Raw genomic sequence first — 17,200 nt, 5'->3', positions numbered from 1 at the left:
TGCTTAATTTGTGCTGGGGCTGAGCCCTCGCATCTCTTTCATTACAAATTAAGCACTGCAGGTAATAATGTTGATTTATAAACTCTGTTAAAAGATAGAAACACTAATACTTATGTTCCAGTCAAGGTCTGTATTTATTGGCAACTGAGGTTTTTTTTCTTTTATTTTGTCATTCTTCTGCACAAATGGCCTGCCGCTTGTCATAAAATACTCAAATCGGCCAGCAGGCAGATCTAATTGAGTATAACAGCATTGGAGTTTGGATTTGGTGGTACTGAAATGACAAGTTATTGGGCTCAGTGCAGGGGTAACTGGGTGAAATGTAGTCAGACAGTCAGATTAGATGACCCAATGGTCCCTTCTGGCCTTAAACTCTATGAATCTATGAAATCTCTCAAGGTGTTCTCATGAGATTTCCACCAGCAGGGGCTACATCCAGAACCAATCCCATGGGGCAGTGAGACAGGGTGAAACATCCAAGAAAGGATTAAGGGCCGCCTGCCTGTCGCATGACTGAGCAAGGGATTTAAGGAGAGGCAGGGGAAAAACCTCTGGGGATTGCAGCCTGCTTTGGTTGGGGGAATCGCTTTGGTTGGGGGAATCACTTTGTTTTGTTAACTTCCTCAGTTTGTGTTTATGAAAGTGTGCCCTGATCACGGGCGGCAGGTGAAACTTCCCCTTGGGGAAGCTAGCCCTCTGCCCTGCCTCTTCCGGCCAAGGCCCCGCCTCTTTTGGGCAAGGCCATCCCCTGCTCACTGCTCTCAGCTGCCCTGTGGCCCCGGGTGAGGGTGGAGCTGAGAGTTTGGGCCCTCCTGCACATGGCCCCAACTAGGGCGGGGTGGACTGAGAGCTTGGTCGGGGTTATGGGGAGGGGAGTTTGGCTGAGAGCTCAGCCCTGGCTCGAGTCGAGCGCTCAACCCCAGCTGGGACCACAGCAGAGCTCTTGGCCCTTGCCGGAGCTCCAAGCCCGGAGCCTGTCCCCTGTTCCGCTCTTTTCTCCCACAGCCCCGTCCATGGCCCCACCCCATTCCGCCCCTTCCTCCACAGCCCCGCCCATGTTCCTTCCCCACTCGGCCTCTTCCCCCGAGGCCCTGCCCTCTGCTTGCTTGCTCCTTTCACACACACCCTGCTGTGGCCCTGAGACCGGAAAAGCTCTGCAGCTGGGAGTGAGACCTCCTCCAGCTCTGTGGCCCTGGTGGGGGGAGATTTTTCCAGGGGCCCCTGGGCATGGGTCCTGTGGGTCCATGTGATAATCCGTGCCCCCCTCCCCAGAAATGAGAGGTTTGGGGAGGCTTAGCCTCTCCTAGTCTCCATTATGCGCTGCCCATGGCCCTGATGCAAGGGCCTGAAACAGACTCTGGCATGGCCCTGGTTCTTCCCTGGGCCAGTAAGAAAGCCACCTGCTTACAGGAAGGTTCAGACCCAATTATTCAAATCAACCTCGTCTCCCAAATCTGATTATGGATTCAGACTTGAGGTTCCAGTTCAGGCCCATCTCTACATGCGATAAATATTTAGGCACAAATCTTCAGATGGTGGCCTCAGTTTCTCTTCAGGCACAAATTATGTCTGAAATTTGATCAGATGTCTAAGCACCTGCTTTGTGGCTCCATCAGGTATTTAGGAATCGAAGCCAGTGTGGCCACAAATGACTGCACAGGCCTGGTTAAGGCAAGGTGGAAAATGATGTCTTTAACATGGCACATAGGCATATTAGATTAGCTATCTATATCTGGACTATAAGGTGGATAGAAAGCTGGCTAGATTGTCAGGCTCAACGGGTAGTGATCAATGGCTCCATGTCTAGCTGGCAGCCGGTATCAAGTGGAGTGCCCCAAGGGTCGGTCCTGGGGCCGGTTTCGTTCAATATCTTCATAAATGATCTGGAGGATGGTGTGGATTGCACCCTCAGCAAGTTTGCAGATGACACTAAACTGGGAGGAGAGGTAGATACGCTGGAGGGTAGGGATAGGATACAGAGGGACCTAGACAAATTGGAGGATTGGGCCAAAAGAAATCTGATGAGGTTCAACAAGGACAAGTGCAGAGTCTGGCACTTAGGACGGAAGAACCCCATGCACCGCTACAGACTAGGGACCGAATGGCTCGGTAGCAGTTCTGCAGAAAAGGACCTAGGGGTTACAGTGGATGAGAAGCTGGATATGAGTCAACAGTGTGCCCTTGTTGCCAAGAAGGCCAATGGCATTTTGGGATGTATAAGTAGGGGCATAGCGAGCAGATCGAGGGACGTGATCGTTCCCCTCTATTCGACACTGGTGAGGCCTCATCTGGAGTACTGTGTCCAGTTTTGGGCCCCACACTACAAGAAGGATGTGGAAAAATTGGAAAGAGTCCAGCGGAGGGCAACAAAAATGATTAGGGGACTGGAACACATGAGTTATGAGGAGAGGCTGAGGGAACTGGGGATGTTTAGTCTACGGAAGAGAAGAATGAGGGGGGATTTGATAGCTGCTTTCAACTACCTGAAAGGGGGTTCCAAAGAGGATGGCTCTAGACTGTTCTCAGTGGTAGCAGATGACAGAACAAGGAGTAATGGTGTCAAGTTGCAGTGGGGGAGATTTAGGTTGGATATTAGGAAAAACTTTTTCACTAGGAGGGTGGTGAAACACTGGAATGCATTACCTAGGGAGGTGGTGGAATCTCCTTCCTTAGAAGTTTTTAAGGTCAGGCTTGACAAAGCCCTGGCTGGGATGATTTAATTGGGGATCAGTCCTGCTTTGAGTAGAGAGTTGGACTAGATGACCTCCTGAGGTCCCTTCCAACCCTGATATTCTATGATTCTATGATCTATCTATCTGTCTATAATATCTATACTGGCAAAGCCTCCTAATGGAAACACAGCTTATACTGGCCAGAGAGTTATTTTGCTAGTATATTTTATACCAGTTCCCCAAACGAAATAAGCCATACTGGCAAAAGCACTTTTTTTGCCAGTATGACTGCATCTACACTAAGGCTTTTGCCAGCATAGCTATGTCAGCTACAAGTGTGATTTTTTTTTTCATACTCCTAACTGAAGTAACAATGCCAGCAAAATTTAACTGTAGAGCAGGCCTAAGGCTGCCTTTTGAATGCTGTGTACCTCTTTTCCCAAGAGACACTGTTGTCCGACTTGATGTCCTGATCAAGCTCCTGACTGAGATGGAATGTGATTACCCAGCTACCATTCTGTACATGTCAACTCAATACAGCATTCTTCACTCGCTGTCCTAAACTGATGCATAGTGTTGCTGTACCCTGATTAACAACTGCTAGATCTGGCTGCATTTCAGTGGTGTATAGAATTGGTGCTATTTGGAGAGGGCTTTGGGATGGTTTTTTGTAATGAAAAGTGCTGTATGAATGTAAGATCCTGAAAATATTACTTACTTTCTTTTTGTTCTGTGTTTGTATAGTGCCGAGCACAACAGGGACCTGATCCTTCACTGGGGCACTTAGGTATATAAATATGATGATGATGCATAATATTACTATGTAATATTATACATTATGCAAGATCATGAAAATAGAACTTCTGCAATTTCGTTTTCTTTATGCCTAAAGATGAACTGATTATCAATATTTTCACAATACATGTCTCGTGCTCAGATTAAGGGGATGTATTTCCTTCCTCCTGTTTTGATGAACTGATACATTTATTGTGGCTAGTGCATGGAAAATCCCATTCTCTCTACATGTCATCGTTTGTCTCTCTGAAACTACGCAGATCATGGGCTGAACACAGGATATATTATTCTGTCTGTCTCCTTTTTTCCATCTGGTCCTTTCCTACAGCAAGGCTCCATTTCAACAGAGCAGCTAGTAGTGTTAACACCTGTTCAAGTCAATCCAAACAGAGACTGATTTTCATCCTTCTGGCAGGAAGAAACTGAGTGCTCTGCTTGGCTTACCACTTGCAAGTGTAAGGTGGTGTCAGGGGGAATTAACATGAGCAAATTGCCAAGACCCTGTTTATTATCTTAGGCCATGAAATGGAGCCCACCTATTCCTTGCCACCAATTTGGTCGAATAAGCATCTCACCCCAGGAATACTGTCTGCGTAAGTTTTTATATAGGCATCTTTTTATGGTCAAAGATGGGATTTCTCTATATAGTCATATCTGTTCAAATACAAGGTCATGCTAAAGTTGCTGGCAAACCCCACAGAAATGAAGATGGCAAATATTGTATGAAGTGGGCCCTACAGCTGAGTATTACTAGTAATGCCCAAATGTGGGGCAGATTCTTCTACTCTTATTCGCACTGAGTGGCACCTTACTGCATAGGAAGTCCTACCGACTTCAGCAGAAGCATTTGTGGAGTAAGATACTATTCACTGTGAGTCTGGGTATCCAAATCTAGACCCTAGGGAGTATTTTTATTCACATGAGGATTTTTAAAACAAGGAACTAAATCATTCCCTAAGAAGATGGAGGGACTTTCAAAGGTGAAGAAGGTGTGAGAAATCATGTGCACCCAATGACATTTGAATAACTTCAGAATGTTCTATCACTACTTAAATCGACAGGTATTAACAAGGAGGGCACAGGCAGTCCAGCATATCAGTGATACCATAAAAGATAAGGTTGAAGCTGTATGTTTGGAAGAACTTCTGCATTTTCTGCATAGGTAAGAGGCCCATCTTTTTCTGCATTGACCCATCATCAGTAAAAGAAAGAAGAAATGGTAGCAGATTTATTGGTGATTTTTTGTTTGTCTGAACCTATTTTTGTTTCCCAATTCCCCATTTATTTCCCCATTGTACAGCAAGTTCTCATCAAGCTGCCAGACTCAAGTTTCATCACCTTTCTTGGAGATTTTATTCCTCTGGACTTATTTGGTTTTCTTAAGTACTTGGGTCAACATTTATTCTGGGAAACAATAGAAAAGGACATTTCACACCCTGTTAGTACCCAGGTGTGTTGTGTGTGTAACAGTAGTGTACCAGTGCCATGCATATTCTGGGGTCTGAGGGCCTCATCCAGTGACCCCTGAAGTCGATGGAAAGACTCTAATTGATTTTAATGGGTTTGGGATCAGGCCCAGAATAAGGCTCTCACTAAATTACCAGTAAGATTTTTTTTTTAACTCTCTTTCCTAACTGCTCAGAGAGAAGACTCTTTTCCCACTCTTAATTACTAAAAGCAGAGGACACTACCTACTCCTAACCCTTTCCCACTTGAATAAAGTACTGCACCCTCATCTTTCTTTCTTTCTTTCTTTCTTTCTTTCTTTCTTTCTTTCTTTCTTTCTTTCTTTCTTTCTTTCTTTCTAAATCCTTACTATGTAAGTATCAGAGACAACACAATTATCAGTACAACAGTGAGATTTTTGTTTAGAGAAACATTCTACATTAATATAATAATCCGGCCTCTCTATTTAACAGGCGCTTACCATACCGCACAGTAAGCCTCTTCTCCTATCCCTGCTTCTTGTCCTATCCTCAGAGGTTAAGAACAAAAAATTTTCTCCCTCCTCCTTATGTACTTTTATGTACATGAAAACTGTCCCCTCTCAGTGTTCTTTTCTCCAGACTAAACAAACCCAATTTTTTCAATCTTCCCTCATAGGTCATGTTTTCTAGACCTTTATTCATTTTTGTTGCTCTTCTCTGGACTTTCTCCAGTTTGTCCACATCTTTCCTGAAATGTGGTGCCCAGAACTGGACACAATACTCCAGCTGAGGCCTAATTAACGCAGAGTAGAGCAGAAGGATTACTTCTCGTGTCTTGCTTACAATACTCCTGCTAATACATCCCAGAATGATGTTTGCTTTTTTTTGCAACAGCGTTAAACTGTTGACTCATATTTAGCTTGTGATCCACTATGACCCCCAGATCCCTTTCCGCAGTACTCCTTCCTAGGCAGTCATTTTCCATTTTGTATGTGTGCAACTGATTGTTCCTTTCTAAGTGGAGTACTTTGCATTTCATCCTATTTACTTCAGACCATTTCTCCAGTTTGTCCAGATCATTTTGAATTTTAATCCTATCTTCCAAGGCACTTGCAACCCCTCCCAGCTTGGTATTGTCTGCAAACTTTATAAATGTATTCTCTATACCATTATCTAAATCATTGGTGAAGATATTAAACAGAACCGGACCCAGACTGATCCCTGCGGGACCCCACTTGTTATGCTCTTCCAGCATGACTGTGAACCACTGATAACTACTCTCTGGGAATGATTTTCTAACCAGTTATGCACCCACCTTATAGTAGTTCCATCTAGGTTGAATTTCCCTAGTTTGTTTATGAGAAGGACATGTGAGACAGTATCAGAAGCCTTACTAAAAGTCAAGATATACCACATCTACCGCTTCCCCACTATCCACAGGCTTCTTACCCTGTCATTTCTTCTGGCTCCTTCCTTCTCCTCTTTTTCCAGTATGGGTCTCTCACTGTATCCCATCCAGCAGAGAGTCCTGTACTACTACTTGTAGGCAATATATTTTCAGAAAGGAGTGTGATTTATTTTTCTTTTAAAGTTCAATGTCCCTTTAAATTAACAGAGGGAAGGAATTAAGTACAAGAGTGAGTTGCCCAGCAGTGCTATAAATCTGAGGCCTTTAGGGACTCAAGCTATCACCAGATTTCACTGTATCAGAGGGGTAGCTGTGTTAGTCTGGATCTGTAAAAGCGGCAGAGTTCTGTGGCACCTTAGAGACTAACAGACATATATGCTGTTAGTCTATAAGGTGCCACAGGACTCTTTGCCGCTTTTACAGATTTCACTGGTTACTCATACACACTGAGTTTTCTAGAAGTGCACCAGGTTTCGGGCAAGTCCCTTTTGCTTTGTCGCTTACAAGCAGCAAGTATTTTAAAAAATGAACACACAAAATCCCCAGAACCATTACAATGACAATACCTAAGCTAAGTAACTTCCCAGTCTTATTACTGTAACACTTCCCTATCCCTTCCAGCTACTTAGGGCAGGGACTGTATCTTTTTCCTATTCTAGAAAGCACCTAGAAGAGTAAAACTGTGAACGCTAAGAATCAAAGTAATAATGGAATATTTGGTCTGTTTGCTGCCAGGCTAGCCGATTCTGTAATGTTGTCAGACCTTGCTATTTAAACATGTCTTTATTACTTTGTTTTATATAGCTATAAACATGAAGTAAGAAGCCTTCTCCAACTTGACACCTTTTCTGAGACCGACAGCAATTTGCAAATACTTGAGAACTGCTGCATTTTCAGGTGAGAAAACAGATCAGTGTGACATGTGAAGTGAACTTTCTGCTTTATGACAGGTTTCAGAGTAACAGCCGTGTTAGTCTGTATTCGTAAAAAGAAAAGGAGTACTTGTGGCACCTTAGAGACTAACCAGTTTATTTGAGCATGAGCTTTCGTGAGCTACAGCTCACTTCATCGGATGCATAGCATATCGTGGAAACTGCAGAAGACATTATATACACACAGAGACCATGAAACAAAACTTCCTCCCACCCCACTCCCCCGCTGGCAACAGCTTATCTAAAGTGATCATCAAGTAGAGCCATTTCCAGCACAAATCCAGGTTTTCTCACCCTTTCCCCCCCCCACACACACACATACAAACTCACTCTCCTGCTGGCAACAGCCCATCCCCCTTTTGAAACCCCTCTTTATAAAGGGGGATGGGCTGTTGCCAGCAGGAGAGTGAGTTTGTATGTGTGTGTGTGGGGGGGGGGGGGGAAAGGGTGAGAAAACCTGGATTTGTGCTGGAAATGGCTCTACTTGATGATCACTTTAGATAAGCTGTTGCCAGCGGGGGAGTGGGGTGGGAGGAAGTTTTGTTTCATGGTCTCTGTGTGTATATAATGTCTTCTGCAGTTTCCACGATATGCTATGCATCCGATGAAGTGAGCTGTAGCTCACGAAAGCTCATGCTCAAATAAACTGGTTAGTCTCTAAGGTGCCACAAGTACTCCTTTTCTTTTTTCTGCTTTATGGGCCTCATCCAGCTCCCACTGAAGTCAATGAGACTACTTGAGTGCTTAAAGTTAAGCAAGAGCTTCAGTGATTTTGCTGGATCAAGCCCTATATGAACATCCTACCTCTTTTTGTTAAAAGGAACAGGAAGCAACAAAGCATAAAAGGAGAGAGGAGGTTCTAGGCACCAAAATGCTCAATTCAGTAGTTTTTGTGACAGTGGTGAAAACAGGCTCACTGGTAGTTTTTCTGTGTAAGATTACCTAGGGATCTTTTGGAGTCAGCCAAAAATTCCTAGCCCCAAAAATAGCCACAGTGTTTACTTCAATTTTAGAGTCAGTCATGTGCAAGTAATTTTTTCTTTCATAATATATGCGCTGTGATATGTAGCTTACAGCAAAGGCAAGAGTCCCATGGCATGCTTCTAACACTATGAATCCTAAACTGAAGAGTTATGTTGGCTCCACGAGTAGAAAATGTGTATATTATTCTTTTAAAATGTGAAAATAAAAATTACACATTAACCTTTTCCAGACAATAAAAATGATGATTTCTGATTTGTGAACACATTAACCTAGGACTTGCATGATTATGTAGATCTGACGAATGTTCTGATTATGTATGTCTGTATTTTTTGCTTGTAAGCTTTGGCCTTTTTAATGTACAGTGCTATTCAATTTGCATTTGTTATGGGCCAAACGTACAAAGGATCCCTGACCCAGTCTCCATTTGTCTGCAAGCTGTCTTACATGCGCAAATCCTGTTTGTGTGCTATTTTTTGTCCTCTCATTTGGGAAAATGACAGAATTTGCATTTGCAAAACCCATTTATGTTTGATTTGCATGTACAAATGTGGCATTTATTTGTGTAAAGTTGCACACATTAACGAGAGCACTCAAAAATATATGCACAAGTGATTGTGCACTGAGGCCCTCATCCAGTGGTGCAGTTAAGCATGTAACAACCTTCAACCATTTGAAAAAGTCCCGTTGACTTAAATGGGAGTTGGATCACCCCTTAAAGGAGACCATGGACTGAAAATATGGCCCAATGTGACTTTTGGTTTTGGTTTGTTCTTTTTTTTTTTTTTTTTACAGAGCTGCTTGGCATAAGCTAACGTACATCTATCACGCTAGTGCTGACACTGATGCTAAAGTGAAGGGATTTATAGACAGTACAGAAGAACAGAGTAGAGAACTTCTTCTGCAGGCAATTACTTCTAAAGTCAAGGTATCTGAGACCAGTGTTAACATTTAATGATATTTTCATGCTGTCAGGCAGATGTTCCTATCCTGATCCCGGGGATGATGTATGGCTTTGCCTGCAGGACTGAGGAATTGATACATTTTAGATCTGTACCTTGGAGCGTCTGTCTATTTAATCATTCAGGATTCTAATACTCTGCTTTTTGGAGCCATAGTCTTTTCTGCTATTACTAAAGATGCACCGATGGCTGCCCGCCTGTATTCAAATCCCAAGAGCTGGAGCAAAAAATATTAATTTCTAATGGCTATGAATTTCTCAATGAACAAAGTTAAATAATGTGATGCCATTTATCTTTGGTGTATTGTTCACTTCTTCCCAAAGATGAAGACCACTGCAAATATATCAGATGGTTGTCAAAGCCCGTGTGTGTGTCTCCCCTAGGTTAATCTAGGTTCAGAGAAGGTAGATCAAGAGCTTCTGTTCTTCATGTCTCATAACTCAAGAACGAGGGACATTTAGTGACATTGAAAGGTGACAAATTCAAAACTGATAAAAGAAATACTTTTCTACATGGTGCACAATTAGACTGTGGAACTTATTGCCACAGTAAGTCATTAAAGCCAAGAACTTAGCAAGATTCAAAAAGCACCTGGATATTTATCTGGAGATCAAGAATATCCAGAGTTATCATAGCCAATGGAAACAAAATTTGGGAAGGGAATTTAAACCTCATGCTTGAGGCCTTAAGTCAGCCTCTGACTGTTAGAGATCAGGATGAGACTTAATATGGAGGGCAGATTATCTTGCATATGTCTGCTGTAGGGTTCTTGTACCTTCCTCTGAAGCATCTGGTGCTGACTATTGTTGGAGATAGGCTGCTGGACTAGATGAACCCCAGGGCTGATCCAGTTAGGCAGTTCTGTGTGGGCCTCACTGATATAGCTATCGCTCCACTGAGAGGCTGTCTGCTTTCCACAGTTGTATGAAGTGTTGTTATATCCGCGCTGGTCCCAGGATGCCAGACAGACAAGGTGGGTGAGGGAATATCTTTTATTGGACCAGCTTCTGTTGGTGAGAGAGACAAAATGTCAAGCTTACACAGAGCTCTTTTTCTGGACTGGGAAACTTTTTCAGGCTGGGTCTACACTACAAACGTACGCATAGGTGCTGGAACTAAGGGTGCGGGGATGGGGGAGGGGGGGTGGATGCTGCAGCATCCCCTGGCTTGAAGTGGTTTCCCTCATATCAGGGTTTACAGTTTGGTTCAATTGCTCTCAGCACCCCCACTATACAAATTGTTCCAGCACCCCTGAACTTACGTGGGTATAACTACGTTGCTCAGGTGTGTGAAAAATCCATACCCCATAGCAACATAGTTATGCTGACCTAACCCCTGTATAGCTGACGGGAGAGCTTTTCCTGTTAACACGGCTACTGCTTCTCGTGGAGGTGGATTAACTGCACTGACAGGAGAAGCTGTCCCGTCAGTGCAGTAGCATCTTCACTGAAGTGCTACAGCTGCAGTGCCATACGGGTAGACAAGCCCCCAGAGCGTCACAGCTACATACAAGGTGGAACAGATTGTTTAGTTTAATAGTGAACACATATTTCATGGGACCATTGAAGGTGAAGTGGCTCGTTAACACCCCTCTGATCATAGAGAGGAAAGGAAGAGAGGGGGAAGCAGCGGGAGGAAGGGGACATTATTAGTGGATTACAGATTGTTCTAGTAAGTGATAAATGCAGTGTTTCTGTTCAGTCCATGATTTTTAGTGTCTAGCAAAGTTATGAATCAAAGATCCCAGACTTGTCTTTTGAAAGTGTTGTGCAGGTTTCCTTTGAGAATGAGGACTGAGAGGTCATAGAATCATAGAAGATTAGGGTGGGAAGAAACCTCAGGAGGTCATCTAGTCCCAACCCCTGCTCAAAGCAGGACCAACCCCAAATAAATTATCCCAGCCAGGGCTTTGTCAAGCCGGGCCTTAAAAACCTCTAAGGATGGAAATTCCACTACCTCCCTAGGTAACTCATTCCAGTGCTTCACCACCCTCCTACTGAAATAGTTTTTCCTAATATCCAAAATTGACTTGAGACCATTGCTCCTTGTTCTGTCATCTGCCACCACTGAGAACAGCCTAGCTCATTCCTCTTTGGAACTCTTTGGAACCTTCATGTAGTTGAAGGGTGCTACCAAATCCCTCCTGACTCTTCTCTTCTGTAGACTAAATAAGCCCAGTTTCCTCAGCCTCTCCTCGTAAATCCTGTGCCCCAGCCCCCTAATCATTTTCATTGCCCTCCACTGGACTCTCTTCAATTTGTCCACATCCTTTCTGTAGTGGGGGGGCCCAAAACTGGATGCAATACTCCAGACGTGGCCTCACCAGTGCCGAATAGAGAGGAATAATCACTTCCCTCAATCTGCTGGCAATGCTCCTACTAATGCAGCCCAATATGCCGTTAACCTTCTTGGCAACAAGGGCACTTTGTTGACTCATATCCAGCTTCTCATCCACCGTAATCCTCAGGTACTTTTCTGAAGAACTGCTGCTTAGCCAGTTCGTCCCCAGCCTGTAGCAGTGCACGGGATTCTTCCCTCCTAAGTGCAGAACTCTGCACTTGTCCTTGTTGTACCTCATCAGATTTCTTTTGGCCCAATCCTCCAATTTGTTTAGGTCACTCTGGACCATATCCCTACCCTCCAGCATATCTACCTCTCCCCCCAGCTCAGTGTCATCTGCGAACTTGCTGAGGGAGCAATCCATCCCATCATCCAGATCATTAATGAAGATGTTGAACAAAACTGGACCCAGGACCAACCCCTGGGGCACTCCACTTGATACCGGCTGCCAACTAGACATCAAGCCGTTGATCACTACCCATTGAGCCTGACGATCTAGCCAGCTTTCTATCTACTTTATAGTCTATTCATCCCATCCATACTTTTTTTAACTTGCTGGCAAGAATACTGTGGGAAACCATATCAAAAGCTTTGCTAAAGTCAAGGTATATCACATCCACCGCTTTCCCCATATCGACAGAGCCAGTTATCTCATCATAGAAGGCAATTAGGTTGGTCAGGCATGACTTGCCCTTGGTGAATCCATGCTGACTGTTCCTGATCACTTTCCTCTCCTCCAAGTGCTTCAAAATGGATTCCTTGAGGACTTGCTTCATGATTTTTCCAGGGACTGAGATGAGGCTGACCAGTCTGTAGTTCCCTGGATTCTCCTTCTTCCCTTTTTAAAAGATGGGCACTATATTTGCCTTTTTCCAATCGTCTGGGACCTCCCCCAATTGCCACAGTCTTTCAAAGATAATGGCCAATGGCTCTGCAATCAGATATAGAGTGATTGCTTTGTGAAAAATGTTCACCCACAGGTGATAGGGTGTTTTTGTCTTTTATCATTGTCCTGTGTGAGTTCATTTGAGCACGTAGTGAGTATCTCATTGCAGCCACGTAGTTGCTGTTGGGGCACTTAGTGCACAGGATGAGGCACAGCACATGTTGTGATAGGCATGCGTAGGACTCATGGATCTTGTAAGATGTGTTGTGGAAGGGGATGTTGATCATTTTAGCAGTGGAGATATGTCTGCATGTTTTGCATCTGTTATTCTGGCAGGGTCTGGTGTCGCTTTGAGTTGGTGTGGCCTTGTCTGTGGAGAACTTACTCCTGATGATGCTCCTGGGGATGTTGGGTGTTTGAAGGCCAGAAGAAGGGGTTCAGGAAAGATTTCTTTCAGGATGGGGTCCCCTTTGAGTATGGGTTGTAGTTATTTGTTTATACCCCATATGGGTTCCAGTGTGGGGTGGTAGGTAACAACTAGGGGTATGTAGTCAGAAGGGGTTTCATTTCTGCACAGGAGCAGGTTCTCCTGGGATATTTGAGTGGCCCATTCCATGATGCAATCTGCATGTCTGGTGCAGTGTCCTTGTTTGGTGAAGGTGGTTTTGAGTGTATTAAGGTGTATATCATAGACTCTCTTCTCTGAGCATATTCTGTGGTATCTGAAGCCATGTCTACACTAGCACTTATGTCAGCAAAACTTTTGTCACTCAGGAATGTGAAAAAACACCCCTCTAAGAGCAACATAAGTTTTGCTGGCATAAGTGCTCTTGTGCACAACGCTATGTCAATGGGAGATGCTCTCCCGCTGACAAAGCTACAGCCGCTTGTTGAGTTGATTTTATTATGTTGATGGGAGAGCTCTCTCCCATTGGCATAATGCGGCTACACCATTGATCTTACAGTGACACAGCAGTATCGGTACAGCTGTGCTGTTGTAAGCTTGTAAGTGTAGACATGGCCTGAGTAGATTACAGATTTCTTGGCGTGTTTTGGATGATGACTGGATCTATGAAGGTCGGTGTGGTGGTCCATGGGTTTCTTGTATATAGTTGTCTGTAGGGTTCCATTGCTGAAGTTGATTGTGGTGTGCAGGAAGTTGATGCTGGTGTGGGAGTGTTCCAGAGACAGTTTAATGGATGGGTGGTGGTTGTTGAAGTTGTGGTAGAAATCTACGAGGCACGTAGGTCGTCTTTCCAGAGGATGAAAATATCATTGATGTATCTCAGGTATATGATTGGTTTCATGGTGCATTTGTCCAGAAATTCTTCTTCAAGGTTGGCTATGAAATGGTAGGCATATTGGGGAGCCACCCCTAGTACCCATGGCTGTTCCCATGGTTTGGACAAAGTGTTGGTTGTTTAATTGTTTAATGTAAAATTGTTATGGATGAGAATGGGTGTAATGGATGCATTTGGTGATGTGTGTTGGGGTGGATATCTGAGGGTTGTCCACTGTCTTGTAAATATTTGAGGCAGGCAACTATGCCATCATTGTGAGGGATGTTGGTGTACAGGGAGGTGAAATTTATGGTGGGAAGAATGGTATTCTGAGGGAGGTTGTTAATGTTGCAGGGTTTGTGAAGGAAATCGGTTGTTTCTTGGAGGAAGCTGGTTCCTTCTGGAGCATGTGAGGTGCAGTAAGTGGTTCCTCAGTTTTTCTGAAGTCCATTTGCCGAGTTGTTCAGCATATTTGGAGTTGTATATAGTGGTCAGAGTGTGTTCGATGATGAGACCTCTGGGATGATGTTTTGTTTCTCATATTTGCTCAGGAAATAGATGTCGCTGGTAAGTTTCACTTCCTTTTTCTTTATGCTGTGGAGTTTCCATTTCAGATGGCAAAATTAGGTATCTTCCGTTATTTCATGCAATGTTGTTGTAGCTGTGTTGGTCCCAGGATATTAGAGACAAGGTAATATCTTTTATTGGCCCAACTTCTGTTGATGAGAGAGACAAGCTTTGGAGCTTACTCAGATGTCTTCTTCAGCTCCCCACAGACCAGGACACACCAACTTAAAGCAGCACCAGACCCTGTGAGAACAAGAGATACAAAACCTGCAGATGTATCTCCACTGCTCTAATGATCAGCACACCCCACAACACACCTTTCAAGATCCATGTATCCTACACATGCCTATCACAAGATGTGGTGTACCTCAGCCAGTGAACTAAATGCCCCAGTAGCCACTATGTGGGTGAAACCAGACAGTTACTACAGTCTTGCATGAACTCACCCAGGAAAATGATAAAAGACAAAACCACCCTGTCACCTGTGGGTGAACACTTTTCACAAAGAGATCACTCTATATCTGGCCTATCAGTCCTCATCTTCAAAGGAAACCTGTACAATACTTTCAAAAGATGAGTCTGGGAGCTTAAATTCATAACTTTGGTAGCCACTAAAAATCATGGACTGAACAGAGACCTGGGTTTATGGTTTATTGCAAAAAATCTATAACCCATTACCAACCCCGCCCCCACTTCCTTCCCACCCATTCTTCCCTATGATTGGAGGGGTGTTAATGGGCCACTTCACCTTCAATGGTCCCTTGAAATATGTGTTAACTATTTATGCTAAACAATCTGTTCCACCTTGTATGTAGCTGTAACACTCGGAGTAAGTTTCCCAGACCTGAAGAAGAGCTCTGTATAGCTCCAAAGCTTGCCTCTCTCACCAACAGAAGTTGGTCCAGTAAAAGATATTGCCTCCCCCACCCGGTCTCTTCCACAGTCTGAGGTCTTCCAGTGTTGGGGCTTCAGCACGTTAATTTAGTCCATCTTGGGTTTTAGTTGTTTCCCTGCTTTCCTCGCTTTGCTCATCATTTGAAACAAGGGAATGAAAAGAAGAAGCTGCAGCACTTGAATGACTCCACCTCTAAAAGTGGATGGAGCAACCAGAAACAAAGCCCATATACCAGCTTTGTGATGTCTCTACATGGTCTGCCGTTGACCTCAGTTATTTCCTGTTCCTCAGGTGGCATTGAAGGGTCACTTCAGAAAAGGTCATAGTGATTTTGACAGATTTCTAGACTGCTTACGGTCCAGTTTTTCAAGGTTTGAGATGAAAAATACAGAGACCTATGAGGTAAGAAATAAGCAAGATATTACTAAGAAAAACCACCACAAACCATGCTAGTGGATGTTGGGATTGCTACGTATTTCAGAGTTAACCCCAATTCCCGTTTAGCCCCAAGCAGTTTAGAAGAAGACCTGACGGTCTCAGTCCGGTTCCTAACAGACAGGTTTCAACATCACAAAAACCACTATTACAATTACAACTCTTGTTGTGATCTTAGCAGAGAAGCCAGGAAAGGAAGGGGCATGGAAACAGGCAGGGGAGGAGGTTGAAGGTGCCTCACCCCGTCATGGCTGTAGCAATCTGTCTAGCTAAGCACTTATAAGGCCCCCCATTACCATTGTATCTGAAACCCTCGTAATTTTTAATGCATTTGTCCTCAGAACATCCCTATGAAGTAGGGACTTGCTATTATCCTTATTTTACTGGTGGAGAATGAAGGCCAAGAGAAACCTAAATAACTTCCCTAAGGTCTCACTGGAAGTCTGTGGCACAGCAGGGATTTGAACCTGGGTCTCCCATGTAGAAAGCTAGTTCCCTAAACACTGGGCTATGCTTCCTCTCATTAAGGGGAAATTTGCATTGCTGCTGCCTGTGCTATGCATGTCCTATGGTTAAAAACAAGACTTCCAATTCCACATCTGTAAATATGGCACCTTTCACCACCACTAATTTCAATTCAAAGATAGAAAAAGCATTGCAACATAGAACTTTGGAGCTATTCTGTTTGCTCATTAGAACCTGTCACTGGACATTGTGTCACACGAATGCCATGTCAGGTAGCAGTGCTGGGGTAGAACACTAAGCCAGAACTGACTGTGTTGCTAAGTTTGTTTGGGGTAGGGCTAGAGATTTCCTACGTGCTTTGACTGCAGTCTAAAACTGACCTGATTTAAATTGTTAATGAACTGTAGTTTTGTCCAATAAACTGTCTTTTCTTAGTGATATTTGAGGGCTAGATCTCTCTCATTCCCTTTAAGTACTTACGTGGCCACCCATAGTCTCTAAGCAGATTGTGCCCACCATAGTACATCCATGTGTCAGAGTAGCACTGCAAGACTCTTTAAAAGGGTTCAGAGGGGGAAGATTGGGGCCTGCTTCTGAGTGAAACCAAAGTGGTCAGTGTCTTTCTATCCAGAATCGGCCTTTACTCATAGCCACACTCAGCACAAAGAGGCTAATCTTTGTTTCTTTGTCTGGAACAGACCCTCATCCAGACTGTCCACCACAACATTATCACTGAGTATGTTCAGGCTCTCCTAACTGCTTCTGGGAAGTCATCTTCTGCAAAGCGGAGGAAAATTGCCAACAAAATTGAAGCAGATCACAGGGCAATGCAAACACTCTTTGAAGAATGCTTCGTAAGTCTTTGATTTGGCTTTGCAGTGTTATGTTTACTCTTTCCACCACCAAGTACAAGAACCTGGGCACTGAGCGGCACATTTCTGAATGGAACAAAGCACTTAACAAACTGATACCCAGCTTCCCATTCATAAACATCAGTCATGTTTCAAGACATCATGTTGGCAGTTCAAATCTGCTATCAATGGTGCAAAATATTATTAGTTTGTAGCTTTGGAATGTAGGGGGAACCACAAGATTTCTACTTTTTCCCCTGTAACACGAAACAGTGAGAGACTCAAAACTGGGGTGAGTCAATTA

The 17,200-nt window shown here is 43.9% G+C and overlaps 1 protein-coding gene across 10 annotated transcripts in view; it reads left to right on the top strand.

Moving 5' to 3' along the window:
- Positions 1-17,200, top strand: part of LOC119566474 (exocyst complex component 3-like protein 2) — a 97,425-nt gene that overhangs the window by 71,517 nt on the left and 8,708 nt on the right. For 9 of the 10 annotated variants that reach the window (XR_006291577.1, XM_043548784.1, XM_043548782.1 and 6 more), the window contains 5 exons: positions 4,529-4,629; positions 7,107-7,199; positions 9,011-9,143; positions 15,437-15,547; positions 16,744-16,899. Coding sequence is in view for 9 of the 10 variants with exons in the window: in XM_043548784.1 (XP_043404719.1) it covers positions 4,529-4,629; positions 7,107-7,199; positions 9,011-9,143; positions 15,437-15,547; positions 16,744-16,899 (594 nt within the window). In the remaining variant the exon portion in view is untranslated. The remainder of the gene's footprint in view (positions 1-4,528; positions 4,630-7,106; positions 7,200-9,010; positions 9,144-15,436; positions 15,548-16,743; positions 16,900-17,200) is intronic. The other variant, XM_043548780.1, reaches the window with a different exon arrangement.

The sequence above is a fragment of the Chelonia mydas genome, chromosome 6, assembly GCF_015237465.2.
Source record: "Chelonia mydas isolate rCheMyd1 chromosome 6, rCheMyd1.pri.v2, whole genome shotgun sequence".
NCBI classification, from domain to species: domain Eukaryota; kingdom Metazoa; phylum Chordata; order Testudines; family Cheloniidae; genus Chelonia; species Chelonia mydas.
This window is presented reverse-complemented; position numbering and strand designations above follow the sequence as displayed.